The sequence below is a fragment of the Rana temporaria genome, chromosome 2 (assembly GCF_905171775.1).
Source record: "Rana temporaria chromosome 2, aRanTem1.1, whole genome shotgun sequence".
Classification (NCBI taxonomy): Eukaryota; Metazoa; Chordata; class Amphibia; order Anura; family Ranidae; genus Rana; species Rana temporaria.
The window spans coordinates 259,617,134-259,638,361 of record NC_053490.1 but is presented as its reverse complement, the minus strand read 5'-3'; the positions used below and the strand labels follow the sequence as shown (position 1 = coordinate 259,638,361).

General features: G+C 45.2%; 1 protein-coding gene across 2 annotated transcripts in view; it reads right to left on the bottom strand.

Annotated features, from left to right (window-relative positions):
* The window catches only part of LOC120926691 (ras-like protein family member 10B), a 115,852-nt gene that overhangs the window by 12,322 nt on the left and 82,302 nt on the right, over nt 1-21,228 (bottom strand). For both annotated transcript variants that reach the window (XM_040336838.1, XM_040336839.1), the window contains one exon: nt 1,640-1,764. In XM_040336838.1, coding sequence (XP_040192772.1) covers nt 1,640-1,764 — 125 coding nt within the window. The remainder of the gene's footprint in view (nt 1-1,639; nt 1,765-21,228) is intronic.

Genomic DNA, 21,228 nt, shown 5'->3' with positions numbered 1-21,228 from the left:
ACTCGAAATGCCCCCAGTGGCGGATGCGGTACTGCATCCTAAGATCCGGCAGTGTAAGTCCCTTACAGATGTCGGATCTTCTGCCTAACTTTGGAAAACTGCTTCTGAGGATCAGTTCCAAAGTTAGAACCAGAGATACGACGGCTTACGCCGGAGAATCTCTTTTGTGGATTTGGCCCAGTGTACATAAATATGCATTTCAACTGTGAATTTGGGTCCATGCACACTGGCTTAAAAATCGCTGCTGCTACAGTTTTGTGTTTTGCCTGTAGAAGCAGCTCAATGTTATTATATGTGTCCATGCACACTAGGACAAGTACAAGCATATTTTAAGCTCAACGGGCCAGATCCTCAAAAGAGATACGGCGGCGTAACTGCTGTTACGCCGTCGTATCCCTGGTCCTAACTATGGAACTGATCCACAGACTCAGTTTCCCATAGTTAGGACGAAGATCCGACATGTGTAATTGAATTACACTGTCGGATCTTAAGGATGCAATTCTAGGCCGGCCGCTAGGTGGCGAGGCCATTGAGGCCGGCGTAGAATATGCAAATGACCAGTTACGGCGATCCACGAACGCTCCGACGGGCCCGACGCTCTAAATCTACGTCGTTTACGTCGAGTTCCGCCGCGTAAAACTAGGGCTAAGCCCTAGTTGTCCTAAGCCATGTTAAGTATGGCCGTCGTTCCCGCGTCGAATTTTAAATTCTACGTCGTTTGCGTAAGACGTCCGTGAATGGCGCTGGACGCCATTTACGTTAACGTCTAAGCAAATGACGTCGGAGCGACGTCAGTTAGCGCAATGCACGTCGGGTAATTTACCCGACGGAGCATGCGCAGTACGTCCGGCGCGGGAGCGCGCCTAATTTAAATGGGACTCGCCCATTTGAATAGGAACGCCTTGCGCCGGACGGATTTAAGTTACAGCGCCGCAAAATTCCAGGTAAGTGCTTTGTGGATCGGCACCTAACTTGGGAATTTTGCGGCGGAGTAACTTAAATCCGAAAAGTTACGTTGCGCCGCGGCTTTGTGGATAACCCCCAACATTTATAGGCAGGGGAAAAAAAAACTTCTGGTTTGAGTTTCCGATTGGAGTTTTCTGGCAGAAAAACGCGAAACTCTCCTAAACTGTGTACAAAAAACGCTCTATATGAGTGTTTTTTCTCTGCCAAGGGAACTGGCATTTTTTTAAAACCCAGTGTGCATGAAGCCTTACATTGTTTGCTTAAGTTCAGCTTTAAAATATCATGTTGGTCTAAAGCCGGTCATAGATAGACTCTATCGACTTCTGTACAACCAGCCTGTTGGGAAATTTTCACTTGATCAGTGCCACCAGCTTTGGTCGGTTGTGCTGATTAGTGTATTCTGATGGCGGTGAAGTCTTCCTCCTATCAGAATACAATAGCTCCATGGAAGGGATTTCCCTATTCAACTTGAATGTGTGGATGAGGTAATCAATTATTTTTCTCATTCAACCTGCTGGAAAGAAAATTAATTATGTATGTCCTGCCCCAGTAAGTTAAACTTTAAATGATCTGTATCTGAGCTGAATTTTTTTTTCTTATGCTGCCACATACTGTAAGTATCATGATCACATACATGCAAATGTCATTAACGATTCCATTTTATTTTTCTCACCTTGTTTCCAGTATTTGTTGCCTCAGGGTCTTGATATATTCGAAGCTATCAAAGCAACAGATGTCATAGACGAGGATGTAAGCATGTGCACTTCTGAGCCCCCGACAGCATGAATCTGCCCACTCCTGCAAAATACAACATATGAGCACATCCTACAGTGCTTTTACCTAAATAGGCTACAGTTATTTATTTCCATGCAATTCCTCTGGCACTACACACTGACTACACCTTTCACATATAGGTTTTGACCCCTCTGACTATAAATACATATATATATATATATATATATATATATATATATATATATATACATATACACACATATACACACACAACATGCACGGGCCAATTTTTTAAATTTGCACCACAACTGGCCCACATATATGTTAACCGGCTCTATTGAAAGCCGTTCTGGTTCACATACTATGCAAATCAGATGCAGTTCAAAATGCATCTGAGGCCTCGTACACACGGCCGAGTTTCTCGGCAAAAACCAGCAAGAAGCTTGCTAGGTTTTTTTTTTGCAGAGGAAACCAGTCGTGTGTACACTTTTCAACGAGGAAACCGACGAGGATCTCGTCAGGCCAAAAAGAAAGCATGTCTTCTTTTTCCCCGACGGGAATGGGAAAATTTGGCTCGCCGAGATCCTCGGCGGCTTCACAAGGAACTCGACGAGCAAAACGATGTGTTTTGCCCGTCGAGTTTCTCGGCCGTGTGTACGAGGCCTGATTCGTATATACCTCTATGTGAAACAAACCTTTTTTCTGATTTTTCTGTTTATGCAGGTGGGCTGTTCATAGATAAATTGAAAAAATATTTCTTGCGCTATTTTTAAAAGCAGCCTCACTTTTTTCTCCAGTGCCTAAAACTTTTGCACTATACTTTTCTTATATTAATACCAGGTCAGAATTACATAATAGATTCTTTACGACAATACACAGTTCAGGCCCTTTAAATAGGGGTGTTTCTTGTTTTGTAATCATATTACATTATACTTTGCAGTATTAATGAAAAATCTGTACTGAGGTAAAGAGTGGGCTGCCATTGCTAAAATCTCCTTTTGCAAGAAACATATTTGCTCGTCCAATGGATTTTATACTTTTTTGGGTAAGTATGCATATCAGGATTTCGAATTCCACTGTGACTTTCTGATCTCTTTTCTTCCGGGTCAGTGAATTAAATACTAAATCCAGAAACAGTCAGACAGTTAGCATTTTTAATAGCAGATAAGTAATGACATCCACTATATTTCTCTTTAAACACTGAAGTTGAGGCTCCAAAAAAAGTAAACCTGTGTACTAGTGATATAGATTATAAATTAAAGCATATATTTTTTTTAATTTTTGACTAATACTTCTTATGTTTTTTACTGAGTCTATGAACATATTTGCACTACGTATGCAAAACACATTCCTGCCTACTGAACAAGCTAAAAGGTGGCAACAATCTAAAGATAACACCAGAAGCTGCATATTGTAAAGAAACATTATTTGTATATTGCCAGACAATAGCTGAAGATAAAACATAAAGATAGCGAATCCCCTGATAGTATGGTGTATCCACAAAGATGATGGATGTATTATCAACAATAATAATAGCAAAAATAATAACTACTGCTATAGAAACAAGTGTTCGCTGTGATAACTACTGTGGCCTGTCCATGCACACAGCCACTCTCTGTAGTAGCCATGGCAAAGTTCCTCATGATAAATGCACTTGTCACAGAGGTTAGTGGCGTATTACACTGTAAAAACATCAGATGGTATAATTGAGTCTAACAAGACCTACAGAGAAGCCTGCATTTGCAGTTCGTATTTATCACCGTCCAGTTACAGTGATAAATGTACTTTTTACACTGGTAGTCTGGTGGCTTCTTACTTGAACGACTTGGAACTGCCAGCACAGTAACGACAATGACTGTGTCAGCTCTCTAGTGAAATAATGATTTTCTCCATTTTAAGCTGCTATAGGAATAGGAGAAACTGTTTCTGTTTCATTCTTTTCTTCACTTACTCCTCCTGTCACTATAACCTACGCACAGCTCCTTAACTGTGCTGCCGAGGAGGGAAAGGGTCATCCCTTGTGCCTGGGGGTTTGTAGCATACCCATCTCAGCGTGGGAAGTTGCTGAGGGATAGAGGGAACGGGGGAGGTAACTTCAAAGAGTGTGAAGCGACATGCCTGTGGTGGGATTCCCCATGACTGAATTTGCAAACGTTATGTAACTAGTTAGATCAAGACAAGCCAGATGAAGGAAACATTGCAGTGGGTGGCAGAAAAGGAGAATATAATGTAGAAGGGAAACACAGCACAGGGAATTCTCATTATAACTTGAAGACAGATCTGTATCTGAACAGCTAGGGGGATCACAGCTTTATGTTCATGCAAAATCTGACTCTCATACTTGTAAAATGTTTTATATGTATCAGTTTAAAATGTAGCCAATACACTCTTCCCAAAGCACACATTTCTGTGAAAGTGGCTGTACAAAAGTGGGTGATGAAGCAACCAATGGATGGAACCATGAAAACAATCAGAGCAAGAGATGTCACCAGCACACCATCATAGCTCTCCAAAATTGGAACCAAAGCTTTATTTAGCAATCACATTGTTACAGCAAACAGCAACATTTCAGAGCCACGCAGGACCCCTCCATCAGGCATGTGACAGTTCCAGCAAAATGGAGGTCCATGGGTTTGTGAATCTCATCTGAGCTCAGTTCTTTAAGCCAACTTTTCTCAACCTTTTTAACATAGGGTACCTTTGAAATAACTTTTTGGTTTCAGGGAACCCTTGCTAATATTTACCATATCTACAACTCACTTTACGTTGAAGCAATGATCCTTGTGAACAATGTATCTTACATTTTGTGGTGAATGGGAGAATCCACCCCAAACAGATAGCTTAAAAGATCGCTGGTGTCAGTGGTTACTTAGGGCCAGATTCACATAGAAGAGCGGCGGCGTAACGTATCGTAGATACGTTACACCGCCGCAATTTTTCATCGCAAGTGCCTGATTCACCAAGCACTTGCGATGAAAACCTACGCCGGAGGCGGGCCAATTCAAATGGGCGTGTGCCATTTAAATTAGGCGCGCGCCCGCACCAGACCTACCGCGCATGCTAAGTTTCCGAACTTCCGCCGTGCTTTGTGCAAAGTGACGTCATTTTTTCGAACGGCGACGCGCGTAGCGTAATTCCGTATTCCCGGACGGCTTACGCAAACGACATTATTTTTTAAATTTCGACGTGGGAACGACGGCCATACTTTATACAGCAATACGATTGCTGTGTAAAGTTAAGGCACCAAAATAAAACTTTGCGACGGGAAACTAGACTACCGGCGACGTAGCGAACGCGAAAAACCGTCGGAAATCGCCGTAACTCCTAATTTGCATACCCGACGCTGGTTTACGACGCGAACTCCCCCCAGCGGCGGCCGCGGTATTGCATCTTAAGATCCGACAGTGTAAAACAATTACACCTGTCGGATCTATGAATCAGTCGCATAGATAGAACAACAGATACAACGGAATATCAGGAGATACGCCGTCGTATCTGCTCTGTGAATCTGGCCCTTAGTTGCTCAAGGAACTCTTTAAAAGTTTTTTCTTTAGGAAAGGCAAATCCACTTTGCACTACAGTTGTAATGCAAGTGCACTTGAAAGTGCACTTGAAAGTGCAGTCACTGTAGATCTGAGGGGGACATACAAGGAGAATAAAAAAACAGCATTTTAGCTTGCACATGATTAGATGATAAAATCATCAGAGCTTCCCCTCATTTCAGAACATCCCCTTAGATCAGTGGTTCTCAACCTGGGGGTCGGGACCCCCTCGGGGGTCAAATGATGATTTGCCAGGGGTCACCGAATCCTGGGCTGTTCCTGAAGTCTGCACCGCTCTCCCAACCTTTTTGCGGCTGCCCATTCAGTTCACGGCATGGCTGGAGGGCAGAAACTAGAGGTCAGCCGACTGATGAGGAATGTTAAATGGGAGGGGCTGGAGGAGACCCTATCTCCTGATTTCAGCATAGGTGTCACTGCTGCGAGACACCACAAAGTCGGAGACACAGTGAAACCGGAGGCACAGTGAGTAACACTTCCTGTGATTATAGTTGCCATTAAAAGCCCCCACTACAGTTCTCAGATCGGCAGATGACCTTCATCAAGAGCACCCACCAGCACTGCCACTGATCCCAACTCCCCGCCAGCACTGCCAATCATCCCATCCCAAAAATAGAGAATACATCGAAGGGAGAGGAAAAGAGGGGGAGGAACAAAGAAAAAGGGAGAGAAAGAATAGGAGAAAGAACAAGAAAGACAGCTAGAGAGATGGATGGGGGGGAAAAAAATAAGGATTGAGAGAGACAGAAGGAAAAGAAAGGAGAACAAAGAGAAAGAGCGGAACATCCTAAAATGTACCATAAGGTTTTTTTTAATACTGTATGAGTGGAAGGGACTCAGGGAGCGCTAAATGTCCGTGGGTTAGGGGCGCAAATTACTTGTCTTGCATTTGGTGCTAACAACCCACGCTACAAAAATAGTTTTACTGTTAGGGGTCCCCACAACTTGGGAAATGTTATCAAGGGGTCACGGCACTAGAAAGGTTGAGAAACACTGCCTTAGATCTACAGCGATCTACAGCGATTGCACTTTCAAGTGCACTTTCAAGTGTACTTGCAGTGCACTTGCAGTGCAAAGTGGGTTTGCCTTTCGTAAATAACCCCCTTAGTATCCTCTGGAGCATGGGTCTCAAACTGGCGGCCCTCCAGCTGTTGCAAAACTACAAGTCCCATCGTGCCTCTGCCTGTGAGAGTCATGCTTGTAACAGTCAGCTTTGCAATGCCTCATGGGACTTGCAGTTTTGCAACAGCTGGAGGGCCCCCAGTTTGAGACCCCTGCTCTGGAGGAACTCTAGGGTTCATGGAACCATAGTTGAGAAAGGCTGTTCTATGCTATAGTGATCATAAATTGCCACAATGATCATTATTTATACCAATAAGAACTGAAAACATTGTCGGGAAAAATAACCATTATTATGGCAAGTTTGTTATGAAATTAAAATATCTCTTTGTGCCAATGACTTTACTAAACTGCTGTAATGTAGAAGACATGTCATCAAATCCAATCTAAAGTTCATATTGGCATCATCCCATAAATTAATATGTTTTTTTTTTTAAAACAAAAGTAGTAGGACTTTAAATATACCAAATGAGAACAAAGTCAGAATAAAAATCTATATACATTTTATTACACATAAAACATTGCCATAAACACAATATTAAAAACATAGGGCCAGATCCACAAAAACCGTCCCTAACTTAACTTTTGCCATTTAAGTTACACCGCCGCAAAATCTCTACCTAAGTGCCTGATCCACAAAGCACTTACCTAGAAATTTTCAGCGGGGTAACTTAAATCCGTCCGGCGCAAGGCGTGCCTAATCTAATGGGGCGAGTCCCATTTAAATTAGGCGCGCTCCCGCGCCGGACGTACTGCACATGCTCCCGACGTTATTTTCCCGACGTGCTTTGAGCAGAGATTTATGTTGCACCGGGATTTGAGAATCGCGACGGGTGTAAAAAAAAAAAAAAGAGTTGCGGCGGGAAATTAAAAAAAAAAAATAAAAAAATGACAGCGACGCGGGATAGAAGGCTATACTTTTACAAGGTGTAAACAGTTTACACTTTGTAAAAGAAGCCCTGATTTTGCGACGGCAAACTAATACTTACGGAGAAAATACGAAGCGTAAAAGCTTTGTGGATCTCCGTAAGTGCTAATTTTCATACCCGACGCTGGATTTCGACGAGAAATGCCCCCAGCGGCGGCTGCGGTATTGCATCCTAAGATCCGACAGTGTAAGTCCCTTACACATGTCGGATCTTCTGCCTATCTATGAGAAACTGATTCTGTGTATAGCAATATACTCCAAACTATGGGAATCCCAATTTCTATTTAAAACAGAGGGGATAAATCCAAAATACCAAAAAAAAAACAGGCATCTCTGTGACGATCACATAGGCTGGTATTGTGGTAGGTACATATTCACCTCTCCTCTGGCAACTTTTGGAACTCACATCGTTCAGAGTATATTGCTATACACCGGATATTTATTCCCCCCTTTTGGATTATTATGTTTACTTCTGCCTTAATAGGTCCAGACTATATCCTATGGGCCGGTAGGCAAATCATCTGAGACAGATCTTGTATTCCTCTCCTCTGTTTTGATGATTTATGATATTGAGTAAGAAACTGTATATAACACACTTGCAATATATGTATGGTCCTGAAGAAGTGGGGAATCCCATGTAACGCGTAGACCAGTTACAAGTATATGTATCCATCAGATTTACATATTTTTGTATTTTCTTTATGCATATCTATGTTTTTAATATTGTGTTTATGGCAATGTTTTATGTGTAATAAAATTTATATAGATTTTTATTCTGACTTTGTTCTCATTTGGCATATTTAACCCCTACCCGACCAGCCACCATGCAGTTATATTGGGGGAGGCTGGCTCCCCTGGGCGAACCGTCGTAGCTGTACGTCGGTTCGCCTTTTGACCACTAGGGGGCGATGCGCTTGCCACTGCCGAGCACCAGTGATCGCTGCACACAGAGACAGAACGGAGATCTGTCAATGTAAACAGTCAGATCTCCACGCTGTCAGGGGTGAGGAGAGCGATCTGTTGTTCATACTAAGTAGTAAAAATGTCAATAGCACCTTTAGAAATATATTTACCTAGAAAAATGGTGACGTGTTTAATACTTATTTTACCCACTGTGTTTGTGTGTGTAAATAAATATAAATATATATATATATATATATATACACACACACACACACACACACATTCATGTACATATACATAAACACACACACACACACACAGTATCTCACAAAAGTAAGTACACCTCTCACATTTTTGAACATCTTTTCATGTGACAACACTGAAGAAATTACACTTTAGTGAGTGTACAGCTTATACAACAGTGTAAATTTGCTGTCCCCTCAAAATAACTCACACAGCCATTAATGTCTAAACTTCTGGCAACAAAAGTGAGTACACCCATAAGTGAAAATGTCCAAATTGGGCCAATTAACTATTTTCCCTCCCCGGTGTCATGTGACTCGTTAGTGTTACAAGGTCTCAGGTGTGAATGGGGAGCAGGTGTGTTAATGTGGTGTTATCGCTCTCACTATTTCATACTGGTCACTGGAAGTTCAACATGCACCTCATGGCAAAGAACTCTCTGAGGCTCTAAAAAAATGAATTGTTGCTCTATATAAAGATGGCCTAGGCTATAAGAAGATTGCCAAGACCCTGAAACTGAGCTGCAGCACAGTGCCTAGCCAAGACCATACAGCGGTTTAACAGGACAGGTTCCACTCAGAACAGGCCTCGCCATGGTTGAACAAAGAAGTTGAGTGCACCGTGCTCAGCGTCATATCCAGAGGTTGTCTTTGGGAAATAGACATATGAGTGCTGCCAGCATTTCTGCAGAGGTTGAAGGGGTGGGGGGTCAGCCTGTCAGTGCTCAGACCATACGCCACACACTGCATCAAATTGGTCGGCAAGGCTGTTGTCCCAGAAGGAAGTCTCTTCTAAAGATGATGCACAAGAAAGCCTGCAAACAGTTTTCTGAAGACAAGCAGACTACTGGATTACTGGAATCATGTCCTGTCTGATTAGACCAAGATAAACTTATTTGGTTCAGATGGTGTCAAGCGTGAGTGTGGCGGCAACCAGGTGAGGAGTACAAAGACTAGTGTGTCTTGCCTACAGTCGAGCATGGTGGTGGTTGTGTCATGGTCTGGGGCTGCATGAGTGCTGCCGCCACTGGGGAGCTACAGTTCATTGAGAGAATTATGAATGCCAATATGTACTGTGACATACTGAAGCAGAGCATGATCCCCTCCCTTCAGAGACTGGGCCGCAGGGCAGTATTCCAACATGTCTCCAGATCTAAACCCTATTGAGCATCTGTGGGGAATGCTCAAATGGAAGGTGCAGGACCGCAAGATCTCTAACATTCACCAGCTTCATGATGTCATCGTGGAGAAGTGGAAGAAGACTCCAGTGGCAACCTGTGAAGCTCTGGTGAGCTCCATAGCCAAAAGGGTTAAAGCAGTGCTGAAAAATAATGGTGGCCACACAAAATATTGTCACTTTGGGCCCAATTTTAGGCTGACATACGCTTTAAAAAGAAGAAGGCTAGTACATGTCTAGGTATACTCCAGATGAAACATTATAAATGAAGAAATGCACTGGTGTTTTAGCCCACAGACAACTTCAACAAATGTCCTCAAACTACAATTTTTACACATCTGCAATGTTTTCCCCGGAATATCTTCATTAATATGTATGATAAACATTAAATATGAAGCCGTGCAGTACTAGAATGCTGTCGGAGTAAGGGTACAAAGGAAGAGGTAATCAAACCATTGATGAAACAGGCGGTTTGGCAAATGACAGAAGCAAGAACAAGTAATTGTATATAGTAACAGAGATGACAGACTGGAGGGATGCCTCATTAAACAAGCTAGAAAATATATTAGAAATTAATAAATCTTTCTTGCTAGGAAATGATTTGAATTGGTTTTATAGCAAAAACAAGGACTGTTTAGATGCAATCACCATACTATACTACTGAGAATAAACCACGCTGTGACAACACTAAAACTGATAGCTGAAAATAAAATATCAGGGGATATAAGTATATGATTTTATATTTTAATTGAACATATTCCTGCTTTTTACACAAGATGATTTCTACCATCTGTATGGAATGCAAGACATCATAAACAACGTCATTTTCACATATTTTATGATAAAATGTAATATTAATATTAACATTGTTGGGCACTGAGGCTTCAGTTTTTTGGTAGATAGTAGTTCAAAGAAACCTCATCTTTTAGTTGCCCAAGTGGCAAGATATCTGCATATGAATTAGCAACAATGCTGTATACTGGCCTAGGACAACAAGGCCCAGGCCTAGGGCAGCACTTTGCAGGGGGGCAGCACAGAAAGAGTCCCAGTCGGCTTGCGCTACACTGTTAGTGTAGCGCCAGTCTTATGAGGTGGGCTGGGCTGAGAGGCAAATTAGTTTAGCGCCCCCATAAAGCGACCGCACTGCTTCCGATATGCAGGTGGCCGGCGTTCCGCAACTGTGTGTGTGTGGGGGGGGGCACCGCTTCTAATTTTGACTGTCGTATCATCCTGGACCACAAACCTTCCCCACTGTGCTATATGTTTTCTGCTGCACCATTGGCATGGTTATATATTCTTATTCCTCTTAAAGTGAAACTATAGGCAACACTTTTTTTCCGCTTTGGATAGAGTAAGGGAGAATTATAGCCCTTGTCGGTTTATTTTTTACCATCCCTGTCCCATTGCAGGGATTTCCCTTCACTTCCTGCCCCGTAGCCAAACAGGGAGTAAGAGGAAATGTATGCAAATGAAGGGAATTTATTGCCCCTCCCCCAGAACTAGTGTCCCCACTCAGTTTTTTTAGGGCGGGTCTTAAACAGCAAGGGGTGTGGCCTTGACATAAAGGGGTGGGTCAAATTTAAATTAGGGGGTGCACGAGTTTAGTCAGGGCTAGGGCAGCACAAAACCTAAATACACTACTGGTTAGCAAAACTACCCACCTGCTGTAGGTTTTTTGAGAATGTCTGACATAATGTGATAGGCTTTTAATGTATACCGGTATGCCGGCTGAACAGACTCCTCCAGCCACACAAACAAGATGGAGGAATCCCCCCTGCCCGGACATTGTATTTTTGACAGCAGCATCTAAAATGCACTGATCATTGGCTGCAGCTTATGGACCAAAATGTCATCAGATCTTCAAAAATGGCAGGATACAATGTCCTGGCAGGGGGGATTCCTTCATCTTGTTTGTGTGGCTGGAGGAGTCTGTCCCTGCTGGACTGGCCAAATTTCAATTCGTGTGTGGACGGCCTTATGAAAAAAAGAGAAGATGTCACTACACCTGGGAAAATCATTCAACCGGAGAACATTGCAGTAAGGGAAAGCCCTGCGGGTTTCAGTGCATTAGTGTCTATCTGAAATATGAAATATCAGATTTCATGTCTTTGTATAGTATAAACCCATTTTCAGAAATGTGTACAGCTCTCATGGCCACAATGATCCAGTGTACACATTCAAGACTCCCAGTTTATAATCAGGCCAAACCGCCTTTGCTTATGAGTTTTAATGTCAAAGCACATATGATGATGATGATGTGGCATGTTAATTCAAGGACAGCCTCACCAAATATCTGTAGTGCCCCTGCCCTAGGCTGGCTAAATTTAGTTTTTTGGCTACACCCAGCTGAGCGGCAATTTATTTCTGGTCATGTCTTTCCCTAAACCTGGGAGTGGATTGCTCCCGTCTGCCTCTGTAAGAATGTTCCAGAAATAGTATGGAAGGATCAATTCTTTGGCTATGAATATTTATTGGACCCTAGCCAATCCCTGGGAGGGATGTTTAGAAGGTGGGGTTTGGGAGAAGAAAAATGTTTGGGAAGGTATGATCAGATCTCTCTCTCTGGGTCTTTCCCCCAGTGTCGGCAGCATTTACGCAGCCCCAGACCATGACACTCCCACCACTATGCTTTACTGTAGGCAAGACACACTTGTCTTTGTACTCCTGACCTGGTTGCCGCAACACACTTGACACCATCTGAACCAAATACGTTTATCTTGGTCTCATCGGACCACAGGACATGGTTCCAGTAATCCAATTCCTTAGTCTGCTTGTCTTCAGCAAACTGTTTGAGGGCATTTTTGTGCATAATTTTTAGAAGAGGCTTCCTTCTGGGACGACAGCCTTGCAGACCAATTTGATGCATATGGTCTGAGCACTGACAGGCTGACCCTCCACCCCCCCCCCCAATCTCTGCAGCAATGCTGGCAGCACTCATACATCTATTTCCCAAAGACAACCTCTAGATATGACGCTGAGCACATGCACTCAACTTCTGTGGTTGACCATGGCGAGGCCTGTCCTGAGTGGAACCTGTCCTGTTAAACTGCTGTATGGTCCTGGCCACAGGGCTACAGCTCAGTTTCAGGGTCTTCGCAATCTTCTTATAGCCTAATGCCGCGTACACACGAAAAAAATTGGATTTTTTTGTACTCACCGTGAAATTCTTTTTTTTGAGTCCATGGACGGACACAGCTCCTTAAATCTTGACAAGTGGGTTATGTTCCCTGTTTACAGGAGAGGACTAGGCAGAAACATGTTAGATAATAAAATACATGTCACATTAACAGAGTTGAACAGCCCTGCGCAGGGGCGGTCCCTCCAGACATAACCCTCCTCACTGCAGCATGCAGCCTCAGTTCGTAACAAGCAGTACAAACCTAAAAAGGAGGGGTGGGAGCTGTGTCCGTCCATGGACTCAGAGAAAAGGATTTTACGGTGAGTACAAAAAATCCTATTTTCTCTTATCGTCCATGGACGGTCACAGCTCCTTAACCACTTAAGCCCCGGACCATATTGCTGCCTAAAGACCCAAGGGGTTTTTACAGTTCGGGACTGCGTCGCTTTAACAGACAATTGCGCGGTTGTGCGACGTGGCTCCCAAACAAAATTGGCGTCCTTTTTTCCCCACAAATAGAGCTTTCTTTTGGTGGTATTTGATCACCTCTGCGGTTTTTATTTTTTGCGCTATAAACTAAAATAGAGCGACAATTTTGAAAAAAATGCAATATTTTTTACTTTTTGCTGTAATAAATATCCCCCAAAAACATATAATTTTTTTTTCCTCAGTTTAGGCCGATACGTATTCTTCTACCTATTTTTGGTAAAAAAAATCGCAATAATCGTTTATCGGTTGGTTTGCGCAAAATTTATAGCGTTTACAAAATAGGGGATAGTTTTTTTGCATTTTTATTTTTTTTATTTTTTTTTTACTACTAATGGCGGCGATCAGCGATTTTTTTCGTGACTGCGACATTATGGCGGACACTTCGGACAATTTTGACACATTTTTGGGACCATTGTCATTTTCACAGCAAAAAATGCATTTAAATTGCATTCTTTATTGTGAAAATGACAGTTGCAGTTTGGGAGTTAAACACAGGGGGCGCTGTAACATTTAGTGTTCACTTTGTGTGTGTTTACTAGTGTAGGGGGGTGTGGCTGTAGGAATGACATCATCGATCGGGTCTTCCCTATAAAGGGAATCACCCGATCGATGCGCCGCCACAGTGAAGCACGGGGAAGCCGTGTTTACACACGGCTCTCCCCGTTCTTCAGCTCCGGGGAGCAATCGCGACGGAGCGGCTAAAAACAAATAGCCGCGCCGTCGTCCCGGATCGCTCCCCGAGCGGACCCGACCTCCGCATGTACCGGGGGGGGTCCCGATCGGACCCCCCACCCACGTCTAGCAGAGGACGTACAGGTACGTACATGTGCCTGTCCGTGCCATTCTGCTGACGTATATGTACATGAGGAGGTCGGGAAGTGGTTAAATCTTGACAAGTGGGACATCCCCAAGCAGTGTCAAAAAACGAGAGGTGGGAAATATATCAGTAAAACCAATATTAACTTCACCCCAAAACAAGCAGAGCTCCTCAACGGAGGAGGTGCAACTTTAAACAGCTGCCTGCAAAAACTAGCGGACGAAAAAAGCATCAGAAGATGCACTCACAGCAACCATGTAAATTCTGCAAAAAGCGCGAACGGACGAGTAAGTTGCCGCCTCGCCTGTAGGACAGCCTGCCTGATCCACCGAAAAAAGGTGGTCGACTAGACCACCAGGCCCTTTTGTGGACCAGACACCGACACAAAAGAGAGTCAGATCTCCGAAACGGAGCCGTAGCAGGCTGGTACACCCGCAAAGCGAGTACCACGCCTAAAGTACGAAAGGCAACCTCCGTAGGATGTGCCGGCCGAGGACTGAAGGATGGAAGAACAATGTCCTTATTCCGGTGAAAGGCTGAAACCACCTTCGGAAGAAGGGAAGGTCGCGGGCGCACCACCACCTAATCCTATGGAGGGTCAAGCATGGCGGCACGCAAGACAAGACCGCCAACTCAGAAACCCTGAAATCTGCCCCCAAACGGTGCTTTAAGCAATTTTTAGATCCACTCCAATCTGTAAAAACAGCAGGACCCTGGACACCGAGTACATCCGTGGACGTCACTCCATCTCTTCGCACCAAGAGATGTAGGCCTGTCAGATGCGACGGTAGATCCTCTGGAAGAAGACTACCATGCCCTCAGCATGGTTGAGATGACCGAGTTGGACAGACCCCGGTCTCTTAAAGTCTGGCTTCCAATAGCCATGTTGAGCAAGTCAGTGACTGTACAACAGGAGGAAGAATAGGACCTGGAGACAGAAGGACCTCGCGCCCTGGCAACTGCCAGGGTACCTTCACTACCAGGATGACGAGACCAATCTGGAGCGATTAGAATAATCAGGATTCCCCAGCCTCCACTCTGTGGAGCAGCCGGGGAGGCCACTACAATGGAGAAAAAGGCACAAAGTCGCCGATACAGACCCCACAGGGCCACCAACGCGACTGACGTGTCTGTACAGGATCACTAGACCTGGCCACAGCCTTTGACACCCTTGCGGCTGAGACAAGCCGCTAGGAGATCCATGCCCTGTGAGACTCACCTCCTGCAAAGGAGTTGATGGCAAGTACCAAGACCAGTTGCCCTGGTCCAGCATCAGGCGACTCCTGTAGCCCGCCTGCCGGTATACCTGATGGAAGACCGAAGCCACAGCCGTGGCGTTGTCAGGCTGAATCCAGATCGGACGACCTTGCAACCTCCTCGACCACGAGGAGAGGCATAGCCTGATTGCCCAAAGTACTAGGACAAATAACGGTAGACAGGGTTTACAGCACCTGGTATTCCCAGGCTGACTCCCACCCAGGTACTAACCAGGACCGACCCTGGGTAGTTACCGAGATCAGACGAGACCGGGCGCATACAGGGAGGCGTGACCATAGGTTCACTCAAGTCCAGCGACTCTGGGCCAACTGGACCCCCCAGGCGCCCCCACAACCCAAGAGGTTGGCGTCTGTTGTAATCACTGTCCACAAAAAGGAAGAAACTACTTCCCGGACCGAAGAGTCGGGGAATCTCAGCCACCAATTCAGAGAGACACTGACTAGGTGGCGCACCTGAATCTGATGATTCAGAGACAAGAGATTTGTACCACTCGGACAGTATTTCCCTCTGGAAAAAACACGAGCGTGGAACTGGGCATACGGTACCGCCTCGAAGTAGGCTTCACACAGATCTAGGATCTACATGTAAACGGAGAGAAGACCGATTGCGTGATGCCAATACCTTCACCGCAGACTAAAGAGTCTGCAATTTCTCCAGGGGAAGAAAGACCTTCGCCACCATGGAGTGCGGAACCCCTAGGTACTCCAAAACTGAGTTGGGACCAGGACCGACTCCAAATGTTTAACGCTAGTGATAACATAGAGACAGTGATTTCTCTGAGTAAATATGCAAAAAAGTAAATAAATAATCACTGTGCTGAAACAGTGATAAAAGTGACAAAAACAAATGTAGGGTGAATGAATGAACCAGTGAAGCAAACAAACACAACCCAAAATGACAGTGTAAAGTCCATCAATAAACTAGTGGATGAATGGATGGTAGAATGACCACGTAGATCCTCAAGGGAAAACAATCATTTCTTAAACTCAATGGAGATATGAATGCGCTTACCAGAAGACGTGGATCTGCCTGTCAGTGACAGCAGATCAATTGGGCATGAAACTCTCAGGGCACGATCTGCTTGGCTTCCCCAAACTGGATCAACGGATGACATGGATCTTCAGTGGAGGGCCGTGGATGCACGATGTCCTGGAATGGTGTCCCGAGATGTCTGTCCCCAAATGAATGAGGGGGGATGGTGATGTAACCCCTTGGGGGATAGGACAAAGTAGAACTGGAAGGCTCCAAAAAGCATGTGGGGAAGAAAAGGAAAACACAGACCCAATGGTGCAGCTCAAAAATATAAAGGTTTTATTGTAATAAAACCGCAGGTAAACATTAAAAGCGATCACAAATGATAATGGGCTTGGTTTTTATCTTTTCTCATATTGCCCTTTTTTATCATTTGTGATCACTTTTAATGTTACATTCATTTGGGGACAGACATCAGATACAATGGCGTATCTGTCCGGCCCGCGTAACGTATGTCCAATAAGTTACGCCGCTCTAACTTTGGGCGCAAGTTCTTTATTCACAAAGAACTTGCGCCCTTAGTTACAGCGGCGTAATGTATGTGTTGCGACGTAAGGTCGCGTAATTCAAATGGAGATGTAGGGGGCGTGTTTTACTTAAATTTTGGTTGACCCCACGTTTTTTACGTTCTGTTTGAACGGTGCATGCGCTGTCCGTAAAATATCCCAGTGTGCATTGCTCTAAATGACGTCCAGCCGTATTCACGAACGACTTACGCAAACAACGTAAAATTTCAAAACTTGGCGCGGGAACGATGGCCATACTTAACATTAGCTACCCCTCATATAGCAGGGGTAACTATACACCGGAAAAAGCTTTCTGAATCCGGCCCACTGTCTCTATGTTATCACTAGCGCTACATTTTTTCTCCACATCACTGTTCAATATTTGTCACATTGTTGTGTAGCAGCTGTTCTTAGTTTCATCCTTATTTAGATTAGCACAATATTTTCCCCTTTTTTCCAAATGTTTAACGTCCACCCAAATTTGGAGGGTCTGAAAAGCTACCGATACGACCACTAATTCTGAGTCAGAAAGTTGTCCAAGTAGCCCACGATGGTAAAGCCTCGCTGTCCCAACAAAGTTAGGATAAGTGCAAGCTCCTTGGTGAAAACCTGTGGTGCTGGCGCCAGATCAAAAGGAATAGCCACAACTGACAGTGGGCCTCCCCATCGCGAGGCACAGAACCTCTGTGACTCGCGCAATGTATGCGTCCTTGATGTCCAAGGACGCCAGAAAGTCCCCCGGATGGAGCGCAGCTACCACCGAACAAATGGATTCCGAGCAGAACTACCCATCGTTCACAAAGGCATCTTAGGCCCTTGAGGCCAAAAATGAGACGGACCCTGTCCATCTTTGGGACCGAGAACAGATTTGGATAAAATCCCTCACACCTCTGGTCCTGCAGGAAAGGTAAAATCACCCCGCAGCTTAGCAAGGGCACCAAGGCAGACCGACGAGCCGGGAGAGGGAGACAGGAGGGAAGAAATCTGTTCAGTGGACCGGCAGGAACTCTATCTAGTACTCCGAAGATACCACCTCGCAGACCCACTGGTCGGAGAACAGGGAGGTTCACCGAGTTGTGAACAGCAAAGTCGACCCCCACCTCAGAGACGGGCAGGGAAAGCTACATACACTGTCGGGTTCGGGTGCCGGCGCGATCGGCTTACGCACCCAGGGACGTTTTAGTCCCCCAGCTGAGCCTTTGTCGGCCTGGGAGGGTTCGCCCGCGGACCCTGAATGACGAAAATATCACTTTGGTGTGGGAAAGAAATGACCCGGCCGACGGCGGGGCTCCTTCCCCCTGGAAGCCTGAGGGAGGCGAGTGCTATTCCCTCCAGTGACATCCTTGATAATGTCATCCAGCGAGGACCCAAAAGGTCTCCCACCCATAAAGGGTAAATCTGCCAGGGCGTAAGTTAGAGGCCTGGCCAGCAGACCAGCATTCCAACCAGTGAAGGCGGCAACCATCTCTGAAACCGAAGCCCTGGCATCCAGTGAAACATCACAGACATATACAAGGCACTGGACCAGCTGGTCAGTTAGCCGAATAACTTCGGGAGAGAGTGGGTGCTCCTCCACTGTCTGGTGCTAAATGCTCACTCCATGAGTGACTGGGACCCCAGCGTAGTGGCCACAATAAGCCGCAAGGCAGACCCCAGCATGGTATACATGGAACGGGTCAGTACTTCGGATCTTCTATCAGTCAGATCCATACAAGTGGGGGTTCCCGCAATGGGGAGGGTGGTCACCTATACATGACAACCGGAGGGTCCACCACCGGAGAAGAAGCCCACTCTCTTAAAAAGGCTCTCCTCAAAGGGGCACTGAACCACCAGGCGGTGAGGGACTACAAAAGCCCTCAGCAGCTTTTCTCATTCCGCATCTTTAGAAATGAACAAAGAAGGGCACAGAAGGAAAAAAACCTACACAGAGCGGTCCGATTTGTGTGATCCCAAAAAATACAGAGTCCATAGCAGAAACCCAGCTGCACTATCCAGCTAAAGACAGTCTCTTACAGCAGTGAGAAGCGCACCCATAAATGCCTTATCCTGTAGACCCAGGTACCTGGTCCATGGCTCCATGACAGATCATTCCCCACGGGATAACGGGGGAAGGGAGCACTCTTTTAACCCCCGTCCGAACGCAGTCCGCCCCCCACCCTGGCACCAAAGTGTCCAGGACCAACAATAAAACGCATCTGTGGGAATCCCAGGTACTAAACACCTGCTGCCACCACAAGCATGTTGGGGAAGGACCAGATACTGACTCCAAAAGTTTAGAAATACATACACATAGGGCCGGATTCACAGACAGCTTACTCTGACGTATCTATTGATACGCCGCGTAAGTTCTAGGATGCGTCGTCGTATCTATGTGCCGTATTCAGGAAACAAGATACGCCTGAATTTTGTCTTAATACGACCGACGTAAGTCTCCTACGCCATCGTATCTTGGGTGCATATTTACGTTGGCCGCTAGGGGCAATTCCGTTGATTTACAAGTTGAATATGTAAATGACCTAGATACGCCAATTCACGAACGTACTTGCACCTGTCGCAGTAAGCTATGTCGTTTACGTAAGGCGTACGTCCGGCGTATAGTTATCCCTCATAAAGCAGGGGTAAGTCATGTTAGGTTATGGACGTCGGAACAGCCGTCGGATTTTACGTTGTTTGCGTAAGTCGTACGTGAATAGGGGTTGGGCGTAGGTTACGTTCACGTCGTACGCATTGAGCCATCGTTTCTTAGGGAGTATATGCGACGTGACCATTCATTTACATGGGGTCACGGTTAATTTTAAAACAACACGCCCACTACCTTCCAAATTTGAATTAGGCGGGCTTATGCCAGCCCATTTATGCTACACCGCCGTAACTTAGGGAGCAAGTGCTTTGTGAATACTGCTCTTGCCTCTCAGAGTTACGTCGGCGTAGCGCATATGAGATGCGCTACGCCCGCTCAACGATACGCCAAAGTACCTGAATCCGGCCCCGTGTGTATGTATATCACCACAAAAAATGGAAGCTCCCAGGCCCTATTCAAGGCATCTTACCCCTTGCTGCGCTAACCAGGGTACCCAGGGGACTCACCTCAGGAGGGGACTGCCCAGCGCTGCCATTCGCCCTCAGCACACGGCGTGTGGGGAGTCTGTACAAATGGAGGGGGTGGTTTTTCCTGTGGGGGGGTCTGTACTAATGGGGGGTGGTTTATGGGGGGGTCTGTACTAATGGAGGCGGGAGGTTTGTCCTGAGGGGGAGTCTGTACTAATGGAGGGGGGTGGTTGGTCCGTACTAATGGGGGGTGGTTTATGGAGGGGTCTGTACTAATGGAGGCGGGAGGGAGGTTTGTCCTGAGGGGGCGTCTGTACTAATGGAGGGGGGTGGTTTGTCCTGGGAGGCAGCAGTGTGTGTGGGCTGTCGCTGCGGGCAGCATCTGAAGGACGAGTCCACCCCACGCTCACCACACAGGCCGGACACACGCCCGCAGAACCGCCTCCGCGACTTACAATGTAAGGGGGACCTGTTTTAAAGTTTCTGTTTAAAAAAAAACACCAAATCCCTGAAATAATATATTAAGCAGCCTCTATAATGTATCATTGCTGTGATTTGTAGTCCTCTGTAACTGCTGGTATTCTGCATTGCGTTTTATATAATGTATCATTATTGCTGGGATTTGTAGTCCTCTATAACTTCTGGTATTCTGCATTGCGTTTTATATAATGTATTATTATTGCTGGGATTTGTAGTCCTCTTTAACTGCTGGTATTCTGCATTGCGTTTTATATAATGTATTATTGCTGGGATTTGTAGTCCTCTGTAACTGCTTGTATTCTGCATTGCGTTTTATATAATGTATTATTATTGCTGCGATTTGTAGTCCTCTGTAACTGCTTGTATTCTGCATTGCGTTTTATATAATGTATTATTATTGCTGCGATTTGTAGTCCTCTGTAACTGCTTGTATTCTGCATTGCGTTTTATATAATGTGTTATTGCTGGGATTTGTAGTCCTCTGTAACTGCTGGTATTATGCATTGTGTTTTATATAATGTATTGCTAGGATTTGTTGTTCCTCTATAGCTGCTGGTATTCTCCATTGCGCTGTATAATGTATTATTGCTGGGATTTGTAGTTCCTCTATAACTGGTCAGTGGTAATCTGCATTGCGCAGTATAATCATTATACAGCGCAGTGGAGAATACCACCAGCTATAGAGGACTACAATTCCCAGTAATAGTACATTATATACAACGCAATGCAGAATACCAGCAGTTACAGAGGACTACAAATCCCAGCAATAGTACATTATATAGCGCAATTCAGAATAACGCCATCTATGCTATCTTTCTCTGTAAAAGATA